Here is a 12,321-nt window from a genome sequence, read left to right on the forward strand (position 1 = left end):
GGCCCCAACCTCGGACTATTACACGGGTGAGAATGATCCTCCCTGAGTGAATAGCTAGATGAAAACCAGGGACAGGAAGACTCCAATTAGCACTGTATTCCAAGCATCTCTCACTCTTGCATTTACTGCCATAACCCTTTCACATCACTGCAGACCTGTACTGCTCTCAGAAATGTGATCCAGTGTCCAGGGAACAATGTCTTTCTGTGTTGAAGGGTTTAGAGTGTCCTACGCGGTAAACTACTTCCCACTGCCAGTCTGGCCACAGGCAAAGATCATACCATTGTAGCCCTCAGTTACATCCTGGAAAATAATAGTAATAATATCTAGACTAGACTAGAATTATCTTCAGCCTTTTACATACTTGGAACCAAGCTGTTTAAAACTCTGTCCTTCCACACAGCAGTGACTTTCTCTCAGGTGCAGCCCCAGCACAGAGCATTCTCTATCAGTGTGGACTGTATCCTATTAGCACATTTTAAAGGAATGTCTAGGCCAGAGGTCTCAAACATGCAGCCCGTGGGCCACATGCGGCCCCAAGGTTATTTTCTGAAGCCCGCGAGGTCCTCGCAGCCCCCCCCCCCCGCCGCCCTCCCTCAGCATTCAGCTAGAGCGGCTCCCGCCCGACGCGCACCGGGGGCAGGGTAGGCTCCCTGCCTGCCTGCCCTGCCCCCACGCCACTCCGGGAAGCGGAAGGAATGTGAGGGAAGAGAGGTGCGGGGGGGGGGTGTTGATGTTGCTTCAGGCACCGCCCCCAGCAGCCCCCATTGGCTGCAGTTCCCCATTCCTGGCCCGTGCTCCCCCCCGTGCCCGCCGCTGCCTGGAGCGGAGCCGCATGGGGCAGGGCAGGCAGGCAAGGAGCCTGCCCTGCCCCCCTGGTGCGTGCCGGGCCAGAGCCCACTCCCCGAGCCCCTCCTGCAGTCGAACCCCCTGCCCTGAGCCCCTTGCCGCACCCTGCACCCTGACCCCCTGACACACCCTCCTGCACCCCAACCCACGGCCCTGAGCCCCCTGCTGCACCGTGCACCCGACCCACTGCCCTGAGCCCCCTGCTGCACCCCTCCTGCACCCCGATCCCCTGCCCTGACCCCCGCCACACCCCTCACCCCTCCTGCACCCTAACCCACTGCCCTGAGCCCCCTGCTGCACCCCGATCCCTGCCCTGACCCCCTGCTGCACCCCTCACCCCTCCTGCATCCCACACCCCAACCCACTGCCCTGAGCCCCTGCCACACCCCATGCCCCTCCTGTACCCTGGGGCAGGAGGGGCAGAGTTGGAGTGGGGTTTCGGAGAAGGGGTTGGAATGGAGGCAGGGAAGGGGTGGGAAGAGGTGAGGCAGAGGCGGGGCCTCATGGAAGGGGTGGAGTGGGGGCAGGGCCGAGGACAGCAGGGGGGAGGTGTCAGTAATGTAGCCCTCGGGCCAATGTACTAATCCTCATGTGGCCCTCGTGGTCATTTGAGTTTGAGACCCCTGGTCTAGGCTGACACATTCCCTATCATCTGTTAGCCTCTTTCTGTTGGTTAGTTGCCAAATGATCTGTGGACAGTCCTCTGTTGTATGTGTGAGTAATCTTTCACCTTTCCTTAGGTCTGTTACCTGCTGAGACTGCTCAGCTGGAAGTGAAGCCAGCTCTCCTACCTGAACCCCAGCCAGATGTCGAGGCAGAGAAGCAGCTGATCAGAGAAGTAAGCCAGGGAGCGTGACCCCCAAGTTACTTCCTGCTGGGGGTTGTCCACTTTTACAATCCTCAGCACAACTGTAGTGCAAGGGGAACTGTGTGACCTTCTTGGTACACCTCTCCCCACGCACCTCAATCTTTGGTCTTGTACCATAGACAAAACCTGTGTTGTTGGAGACCATGTTACAATACCACTGTTTCCCAACATTGTTTCATTTTGCTTTGGAGATGGGATGGAACTGGGTTCCCAACTGGGGTCAATTTGCATTGTAGACGTGCCTTAGCTTTCAGCACTCCCTGCTATTCTAGTGTGGAATCTCCTGTCAGCAAGGGGTTCAGCGAATCTGATCTGACCAACTATTGGGCCAAATCCTGAGCCTCCTACTTGCTTCTTAGTTAGACTAAACTCCCAACGACGTCAGTGCTGCTGGTTGCTTAGGTGATCATTAATGAGATATAGAACCTCTCGGTTCTTCTTCGAGTGCTTGCTCATATCGATTCCAGTTAGGTGTGTGCGCGCCGCGTGCACATTCGTCGGAAGATTTTTACCCTAGCAACACTCGGTGGGTCGGCTGGGCGCCCCCTGGAGTGGCGCCGCTATGGCACCAGATATATACCCCTGCCGACCCATCCGCCCCTCAGTTCCTTCTTACCGCCCGTTTCGGTCGTTGGAACAGTGGAGCGCGGCTTAGCTGACCTCCACTTCCCTAGCTACTCGTAGTTCTCTCGTTCCTTGTTGTGTATATAGTTAAAAACTTTTAATATAATTCACTTTAGTTTATTACTTTATAGTATATTTAGTATAATATTAGTTAAGAGGGGTTTGGGGAATAGCCCCTTCCCCGCACCCGGTGCCGGGGCCCATGCCCGGTTCACCAGGTTTCAAAACCGTGCTTGGCCTGCCGCAGGTCGATGCTGACAGGAGACCCACACGACTCCTGTCTGAAGTGCCTCGGGGAGTCGCACCTGACAGCTAAGTGCCACATTTGCAAGGCTTTTAAGCCAAGAACAAAAAAGGAGCAGGACATTAGGCTAAAGCAGCTCCTCATGGAGGCGGCTCTCACGCCTCAGCCTTCAGCACCGAGCGCTGGTCAGTCTTCGAACAGAAGCACCTCCTTGGCACCGGACCACGCCGGTACGGCCAAGGCTCCTCGGCACCACCCGTCGATGGCACCGAGGCCGGCTCGACGTCGCTCCCTCTCCCCGAGGTCAAGAAAATCTAAGACTCCTGCTGCTTCCGTGCCACCTGCACCGCAGCCAGAGAGCTCATCCAAGTCGGACCGCCCGCGCCGACACCCGCCACGGCACCGACGACGTCTGCACCGCCGATTCCGGTCCCACAAGGGCCATCGAGTCTGGTGCCTGTCAGCTCCCCGGCTAGACCCGTGGTAGAGCTTAATATCCCATCCACGCCGGAGACATACTCAACAGCGAGGGATCTGATTTTGATGACAGAGTCGATGCTGCCTCCGCCCCCGGCACCGCCGGTGCGGGCGATACAGTCTATAGGCAAGCCGGCCTTGATTCGGCCACCCTCTGTTGGCACAGCAGACCGGCACCATTCTAGATCACGGTCCCGCAGATGTTCCAGGTCCCGACGGCGCTTCCGCGCCCATTGCCGCTCACTGTCCCGGCACCGTTGTCCTCTGCGGTACCAGTTGCACTCGCGCTCCAGTCAGCATCCCGGTCGCCGGCCCGATATTCTGGGCACCGCTCCAGGCACCGTGACTCCCGTAGCCGCTCCCGATGCCAAGCCTCGAGATCGCGGTCGACCTCCCGGCACCGTTCCGGTCGCAGGTCCCGATCTCGTTCCCGGTACCGGTATGCCTCCCGGTGGTGCCAAGTAGAGCTAGGCCTGCTAGAGATATGGACTCTGCTCAGGGCCTCTCCGCTCCTCCATGGCCTTCCAGCCACGCTTCAGAGTCGTCCCGCGCGGACAGCTATTATGCGCAGGACCGTGAGTTTGATGTGCCCACCGGGGTCTTCCAAGAGGACAGGCCCAGGACCTAGGCCCACACCTGTGGTCCTTCTGGACGCCTTGGGCGTACCACCAGGCCCAAGGGGCACCAGTAGTCCCGTCCCGCTCGGCACCATCAGAGCACCGGGTGCCAGAGGCGACAATCAGCCGTCCGCCTCTCGCTGGTACGGAGGAAGCTCCAGTCCACCCACCGGACTCCCCAGTCCCACTGGAGCAGGAGGTTGCTCAGGAGCAAGAGGCCACGCAGGACCCTCTCGTCCCAGGTGTCTCCTCTTCCTCTTCTCCCGACGAGGCGGTGGCAGGGACATCCTCCTCGGGCCCTCCTCCAATCGACCTGAGGGCCCACCAGGACCTCCTCAGGAGGGTAGCACTCAACATGAACCTCCAGGTAGAGGAGGTCCCAGAGGTGGAGGACCCGGTGGTGAGCATTCTGTCGGCTGATGCTCCCACCAGAGTGGCCCTACCGTTTATTCGTACCATCCAAGCCAATGCCGACACTATATGGCAATCGCCGGCCTCAATCCCACCTACGGCCAGGGGAGTCGAGCGTAAATATATGGTGCCCTCTAGGGGGTACGAGTATTTATATGTCCATCCTCCTCCCTGCTCACTGGTCGTTCAATCGGTTAATGAGAGGGAACGCCGTGGCCAGCAGGCGGCAGCCCCAAAATCGAAGGAGGCTAGGCGAAAGGACCTGCTCGGCCGTAAGGTGTACTCAGCGGGCACCTTACAGCTCTGGGTGGCGAATCAACAAGCCCTCCTCAGCCGCTATAATTACAAAACATGGGTGGAGGTGGGGAGATTTACGGAACTACTCCCTCAGGATTCCTGCCAGGAGTTCGCGGCCTTCTTGGAGGAAGGAAAAAAGGTGGCCAGAACTTCCCTCCAAGCCTCGCTCGATGCAGCCGACTCAGCAGCCAGGACTCTGGCCTCAGGTGTTGCTATGAGGCGTATCTCATGGCTTCACGTTTCCAACCTCCCACCCGAGTTGCAGTACACCATCCAGGATTTGCCGTTCGATGGTAAAGGCCTCTTCTCGGAGAAGACTGACCCTAGGCTGTAAAGCCTGAAAGACAATAGGGTCATAATGCGTTTGCTAGGCATGCACACGCCAGTGACCCAATGCAGACCCTTCTGCCCCCAACCTCCCCGTCCATATTTTGTGCCTAGAAACAGGCAGGACTTTGACAGGCGGCACGGCCGAGGTGGGCGTAGACACCAATCAGGACCCCAAAGGGCCAAAATCAAGGTCCCTCGAAACCACCAGCGGGACCAAAATCTAACTTTTGAAGGTGCGCCCGAGGACGGCGTACCAAGTACAGGCCAGGATCCTTCTCCTCCCTTCTCCAACCATCTCTCCTACTTCCTCCCGGCGTGGTCCCAGTTAACCTCGGACCTCTGGGTCCTACGCACGGTGGAATATGGATACCACCTCCAATTTGTATCAGCCCCACCCTCCCACCCCGTCCCTCTTCAGGGACCCCTCTCACGAGCAATTCCTCTTGCAAGAGGTGCGGTCGCTCCTCGCCATGGGAGCTATAGAGGAGGTGCCAAAGAATGAAAAGGGCAAGGGGTTTTACTCCCATTATTTCCTAATCCCCAAGTCGAAGGGTGGTCTCAGACCCATCCTAAACCTGCGAGGACTCAACCAGTTTATGGTAAAGTTGAAGTTCCGTATGGTATCCCTGGGGACCATTATCCCGTCCTTGGTTCCTGGAGATTGGTATGCCGCCCTCGATATGAAGGACACATATTTTCATATCACCATTTTTCCTCCGCACAGGAGGTACCTCCGTTTCGTAGCCGACCATCAGCACTTCCAGTTCACAGTCCTGCCCTTTGGCCTTTCCACAGCCCCAAGGGTATTCACGAAGTGCATGGCCGTGGTCGCTGCATATCTCCGCCGACGTCGGATACACGTGTTTCCGTATCTGGACGATTGGCTCCTCTGGGGGACCTCCGAGACACAAGTCGCCCAGCATGTGGGCATCGTCAGGGACCTATTCACTCGTCTAGGCCTGGTGATCAATATAGAGAAGTCCTCTCTGGTTCCCACACAGAGGTTAGACTTCATAGGAGCGACCCTAGACTCCAATCTCACCAGGGCCTGCTTACCACAGCCGCGGTTTCAAGCAATGGCAACAATCATCCGCGGTCTGCAGAATTTCCCAACGACCTCGGTTCGCACTTGTCTCGGTCTCTTGGGCCACATGGCGGCATGGATGTTCGTAACCAAGCACACCAGGCTCTGCCTCCGTCCGTTACAAACTTGGCTCAACTCGGTATACCGCCCGAGCAGGGACTCAATAGACACAATAGTCACCATTCCCCCGAGCACTCTAGGCTCTTTAGACTGCTGGCTGACTCCCTCCCTGGTGTGTGCAGGGCTACTGTTCCATCCGCCTCAGCCCTCAGTGTCCCTGACGACGGACGCGCCTTCTCTCGGCTGGGGCGCGCACCTCGGGAGCCTTCATACACAAGGCCTCTGGTCATCTCAGGAGCTGACACTTCACATAAATGTCTGAGAACTGAGAGCAGTCCGCCTAGCGTGCCAGGCGTTCCTGCAACATTTACAAGGCTGCAGTGTCTCAGTGTTTACGGACAACACAACGGCTATGTACTATATTAACAAACAGGGAGGAACTCGATCTTCCCCCCTTTGTCAGGAGACCATTAGACTCTGGGACTTTTGCATAGCCCACTCGATAGGCCTGGTAGCATCCTTTCTCCCAGGGGTCACAGCGGATCGACTGAACAGGAGGTCGACTAGATGATCATTCCCTTCTGGATGGTCGATACACCGGATGTTATTCATTTGGTTTTCCAAAGGTGGGGATTTCCCCACATAGACCTGTTTGTTTCCCGCGAGAACAGGAAATGCCAGATGTTCTGCTCCTTCCAAGGCCTCTCACCGGGGTCGATCTCAGACGCATTTCTGATGCCGTGAACAAACCGGCTGCTTTGTGCCTTCCCGCCATTCCCACTGGTTCACAAGGTCCTGCTGAAACTCTGCAGGGACAGAGCGCACCTAATCTTGATCGCTCCAGCGTGGCCCAGGCAGCACTGGTACACCACGCTACTCGATCTGTCACTAGCCAACCCGATTACCCTGCCACTCCACCCAGACCTCATAATGCAGGACCACGGCAGACTTCGCCACCCAGACCTGCAGGCCCTCCACCTCAAGGCGTGGCAACTGCATGGCTAAACCAGTCAGAGTTGCGTTGCTCTGCATCAGTATAGCAAGTACTCCTGGGTAGCAGGAAGCCTTCCACTCGGTCAACGTATCTGGCCAAGTGGAAGCGTTTCTCCTGCTGGTGCAGGTCACACAGTGTTACCCCCACTGAGGCCTCGATTCCAACCATTTTGGATTACCTCTGGTCTCTCAAACAGGAGGGCCTGACGGTATCTTCCTTGCGGGTGCACTTGGCGGCCATCTCTACCTTCCATCCAGGGGGGAGTGGCCGCTCCGTGTTCTCACACCCTATGGTCTCTAGATTTCTTAAGGGCCTGGAGCGCCTATACGCACAAGTACGACGCCCCGCCCCAACATGGGACCTCAACCTGGTTCTAACCAGACTTATGTCTCCCCCATTTGAGCCGTTGGCAACATGCTCGTTGCTATACCTGTCCTGGAAGACAGCTTTTCTCGTAGCCATTACATCGGCCAGGCGAGTCTCCGAGCTTCAGGCTCTCACGGTGCACCCACCGTATACTGTGTTCCACAAGGACAAGGTGCAATTACGTCCACACCCAGCATTCCTCCCTAAAGTGGTATCGGCATTCCATGTCAACCAGGATATCTTCCTTCCGGTCTTCTTCCTGAAGCTGCACTCATCACGATGGGAGCAACAATTGCACTCCCTGGACGTCCGTAGAGTGCTCGCATTTTATATCGAGCGGACAAAATCATTTCGTAAAATGCCCCAGCTCTTTGTCGCAGTGGCAGACCGAATTAAGGGTCTACCTGTCTCATCCCAGACGATCTCATCGTGGGTAACGGCATGTATCCGTACTTGTTACGACTTGGGTCGTGTACCCTCGAGCCACCTCACCGCACACTCTACCAGGGCTCAGGCTTCATCTGCCGCCTTCCTGGCTCGTGTACCTATCCAGGAGATATGTTGTGTGGCTTACCTGGTCTTCGGTCCACACCTTTGCTTCACATTATGCTCTGGTCCAACAGTCCAGAGATGATGCAGCCTTTGGCTCAGCAGTTTTGCACTCTGCGACATCTCACTCCGACCCCACCGCCTAGGTAAGGCTTGGGAATCACCTAATTGGAATCAATATGAGCAAGCACTCGAAGAAGAAAAGACGGTTACTCACTTTTGTAACTGTTGTTCTTCAAGATGTGTTGCTCATATCCATTCCAAACCCGCCCTCCTTCCCCACTGTCGGAGTAGCCGGCAAGAAGGTAGTCGGCAGGGATATATATCCGGTGCCATAGCGGCGCCACTCCAGGGAGCGCCCAGCCGACCCACCGAGTGTTGCTTGGGTAAAAATCTTCCGACGAACGTGCATGCGGCGCACGCACACCTAATTGGAATGGATATGAGCAACACATCTCGAAAAACAACAGTTACAAAGGTGAGTAACCGTCTTTTCTGTTGATGGCTCTAATTTGGCCATATTGGGAGGGTCAAAAATTTGTTCCAATCTGGTAGCATTTAGGATGTGGTTTTATGACACAAGGCTGCCTCATTTGTCCCCAAAAATCATAATGACCAATTTCAAATATACAGAAGCCTAAATTCTAGATTTCCTATGAACCACCTCTTATCTAGCCTGGAAAATTCCCATTTAATTGCAATTTTGGATTTGTCCAAGTTTGTCTGTGTGGGTCAAGATTCACATAATCCACCATCAGAAAGGATCAGAAAATTCAGATTATGCATTGAAACATCTCACGTAGCCTGGGTATATGCTGGAGAGAGGGATAACTAGTACACACACACACACACACACACACACACACACACACACACACACACATACACTGATTACTCTGTCTTATTGACAGTCAAGTTTTTAATGCCATCTGTACATTTCCTGATGGCTGATAATCCAGGTTGGGATATTAGTCCATTTCCTAACATGCAGGTGTCCAAATTCATAATCCACCTCCAGAATCAGCACTGACCGGACTCCTTCTTGGCAGACTGGGCAGAGAGATCAGAGTTCAAAGTGCTAGAGGGCGTGAACTCCCCTCTCATTTTTAAAGGCGATCCCTCCAGGACAGGGTTGAGGCATGCTGGCATCATTGTTGCATCAGCTATTCCTGTCCTGTGGATAAATGGAGAAGTGCCAATCACCTTTGAGCAGCCACTGTGTTCATTTAAATCGTAGAGTGGAAAATGGCTGTGAATACAGCTCTGTATTTAGTATATTGCTAGGGAAGTGACGAGCAGCCCAGAATGGGTGGGGATGGTCACGAGTAGACCATTGAGATGTGCCATGCCAGGCTGTCCACAGTGCCCTTGTGCCTTTCAGGAGTATGAGGCGAAACTGGCCCGGCTGAAGGCAGACTATGAAGCCGAGCAAGAGTCCCGCGCCCGACTTGAGGAGGACATCAATACCATGCGGACTTCCTACGACCGCAAGCTGTCCACTCTGGAGGAAAACCTCAGGAAGGTGGGAACGGGGAAGATTTAGAGAAGTGCTAGCTCTTGGGGGAACCATAGAGCAGGGAGGATGTAGACCGGGGGACTAGCAACTGCAGACAATAGAACTTTGCAGTTTGGGCCACAACAGCACTTAGCTTGAATGAAAGATTTGAACTGCAGAGATGACAGGTCCCATCATGCATTGCTGTACCTTAAGCCAATTGGCTTGGCACAAGCCACACTTCTATGCACAGTACAAGGGTGATAGTTTCAAACTTATCCACTCTATGTGAATTAGGTGTGCCCCTTCAATGCCTGGTGAGTAGCCAATATGGCCTGTCAACTAGGCAAAGTTTGGGGATTCCTGAGACAATTGTGACTTGCTGCCAGCCATCCTTATTTGTTTTGCAGTGCTGCCTAGGAGCCAGTTGAGCTAGTTACTGAACAAACACATACCAGAAAGATGGTCTGTGCCCCAAAGAGCTGATAATCCATAGTAGTTCTATTACCTGTGTTCTCAGTGGTTGGCTCAGGCATTTTCTAATACAAAATGGTGATTTTTCTTTGACCGTAAGCCCCCACCCTCAGAGACAGGCTGAGCATTCTCATGTGAACCTCCAAAGTTTTACCATCCATTGTGAAAACTACTGTATTCATGCAGGATGCTCTCTGGGTCTCCCATGGTTTTCCCAAACAGGGTGGGGTGGCAATTGGCAGCTGTTCTGCTCGCAGATGTGGTCGATGCAAATTTTGGGTGATATTTTCATAGAGTGATGCTCTAGTGGTGGAGAGCTTGTAGCTAAGACTTCTGGGTATTTTTTCTTGTATTCTCCAGATGCTGTCCTGAGGGTTGAAACTCTCCCTGACCAGGCACCTTTGTCTCCAGGCCCTGTTGTCGCCGTCACAGAAACAGAACAGGTGTCCACCAAGGTACCCATCAGCCAGTGCTCTTTATCAGACAAATGGAACAAATCTAGCTGCCTGTCCCCTGTGTCTGTGAGGTTCATGGATACTCAATAAAAGAGCGTATTTATCTACAGTGCAGCTGCTTCTGGGGTGGAATGTGGCAGCTGTTTAACAGTGCACAGCAACACTACTAGGGCAGGAAATGAAAAAGAATCCCACAGCCAATTGAAAATGCAAGGGGAAATTTAGCTTTCCCAATGCCAAAACTTCACTCCAAGCAGTACCATATCCTTAAGGGTAATGTGACAATTTCGGTGGCTTGTGCTGCAGGGGGAAGCAGCAAAATGACATTCCTTCCTCCTTGGTCCATGAGCAGCCCCAGAGTGGGACAGCTTCCTGCTTCATGTGTCACAGTACACATGCTGCATGTTTTCAGAACAGCTGTCTTTAGTTGCCTTTTGCCCTCAGGACACAGCAGAGCCTCAGATAGCCCAGTACGTCGGGAGTGTGACCAGAGAGAGTCCTGGAGCAGAAGTGGCCATTGCTGCTGAGGAACTTCCAGTGGCTGTGGACCAGCAGCAAGTGCTTGCCAGGTCAGTAACTGTGCCTCTGATCCAGCAGAGCGCCTTCTGTGCATTGCATGTGAGGTGCATGCATTAGTTTAAGATTGGCCTACCAACAGCCCCAAGAAAGGAAAGACTTCAGAGTTAGGCAGCATTTGATCTGGTATTGCATGTGAGGTGCATGGACAGAAACAACCAGACTATTGCACTGTATTATTATTATTAAGTTCGGACAGTGTGCTTAATGTGTACAAAACAGAAGATGATGTGTCTCCTGCTCCACAAGGAAGTTTCAGTCTTGTTCAAACATGAAGACCCAGCAGATCTGACATTAGATGTTGCGAAAATACAGAAATTATAACAGTGAAATACTGGGGAACAGGCCATTTGAAGAGATTGCAAATGGGACAGCAAGTGTTTTGCTTCTGGGTTACCAGATCAAATGCTGCCTAACTCTGAAGTCTTTCCTTTCTTGGGGCTGTTGGTAGGCCTGGCTTAAACTAATGCATTTCTATCTACTTGCTGTTTGGAACTGAACAGACCATGGAGACAACTCCTTTTTCAATCCCAGAGGGGGTTCCTCCAGGGCATTGGAGCCCCGGTGGTGGGGTGAGGTGTGGAGGAATCTTGCCTTGTTGCTGCCCATAGTGTAGCTCGACAAATGAGACTTTCCTCTTTAGGGCTGTCAGTCTGCTGTGATAAAACTCACCTTGAAAAATATGTTGGTTATTGTTACTGTAAAATATTTGCCCCAAAACAGTGAAAATGGAAATCAGCTGTTCTTGCAAGAACCACATCTGAACGAGAACTGGCAAATCGGTCCCTTCTGGCTTGGATCTGCTGTGGAATAAGGTTCAGAACCTTGAACCCAAAGTTGACCCTTGGAGTATGAAGAGCTTCAGATTCAAGGTTCAACTTTTGGCCCATCTTGAGTCCAAACTAGTGTGAAGATGGCACAGTTGTTACTCTACCCTGGAGAGGGCCTGACTGGACAGTCCCTTTAAGCAGAATGACTTTGAAACAATGTGGGACTTGCTGTCAGTTCCCACTAGTGGAGTTTCACTATATCCTGATTCACTCTTCGTGGGTTCCACTGTTTTTTGGGTCAATTGTGTGCCCTTATTTTAAACTCTCAAGTGCTGAATGCTGCTTCATTCTGAAAATGGCCTTGTGCTGTAACTGCTTCTCCAGAAGGTTTCCCAAGGGCTTCTCTGCTGCACATTTCTCTGTTGGGCATCTCTTAGGCTCAAACAGGCTATTAAAATATACAAGGCAGTGCACTTTGTAAATTATAAGCTATTTGGCTGTTAGGCTGCGTCAAGGCTGAATCCCCATTCTGCCACTCCGAGTGCAGGAAGTGGGGGCCCGCAAGGACTTTACAAATTAATACTTGCCACTCCAGGCTTGTATTAAATTCCCAAGGTTACAGCTTCTCTCTGACCTTGACTTGGTAAATGCTGCCACCACCCAAATGCAAAAAAACCCCTTTGAACCCAGGAAGGAGCACGTGGGAAATCCTCCCTGTGGGGTACCCTCAAGCCCTCCGGGGAAGAGCTGAGAAAGAAAACAAAGGAAATTAGCTGTTGCT

The 12,321-nt window shown here is 53.3% G+C and overlaps 1 protein-coding gene across 1 annotated transcript in view; it reads left to right on the top strand.

Annotated features, from left to right (window-relative positions):
• The window catches only part of LOC120388020 (kinesin-like protein KIF17), a 45,618-nt gene that overhangs the window by 3,646 nt on the left and 29,651 nt on the right, over positions 1-12,321 (top strand). Inside the window, 5 exon segments of the mRNA XM_039509556.1 lie at positions 1,590-1,687; positions 9,152-9,292; positions 9,962-10,001; positions 10,100-10,194; positions 10,639-10,763. Of these exon segments, the coding sequence (XP_039365490.1) occupies positions 1,590-1,687; positions 9,152-9,292; positions 9,962-10,001; positions 10,100-10,194; positions 10,639-10,763 (499 nt within the window).

The sequence above is a fragment of the Mauremys reevesii genome, linkage group 21, assembly GCF_016161935.1.
Source record: "Mauremys reevesii isolate NIE-2019 linkage group 21, ASM1616193v1, whole genome shotgun sequence".
Classification (NCBI taxonomy): Eukaryota; Metazoa; Chordata; order Testudines; family Geoemydidae; genus Mauremys; species Mauremys reevesii.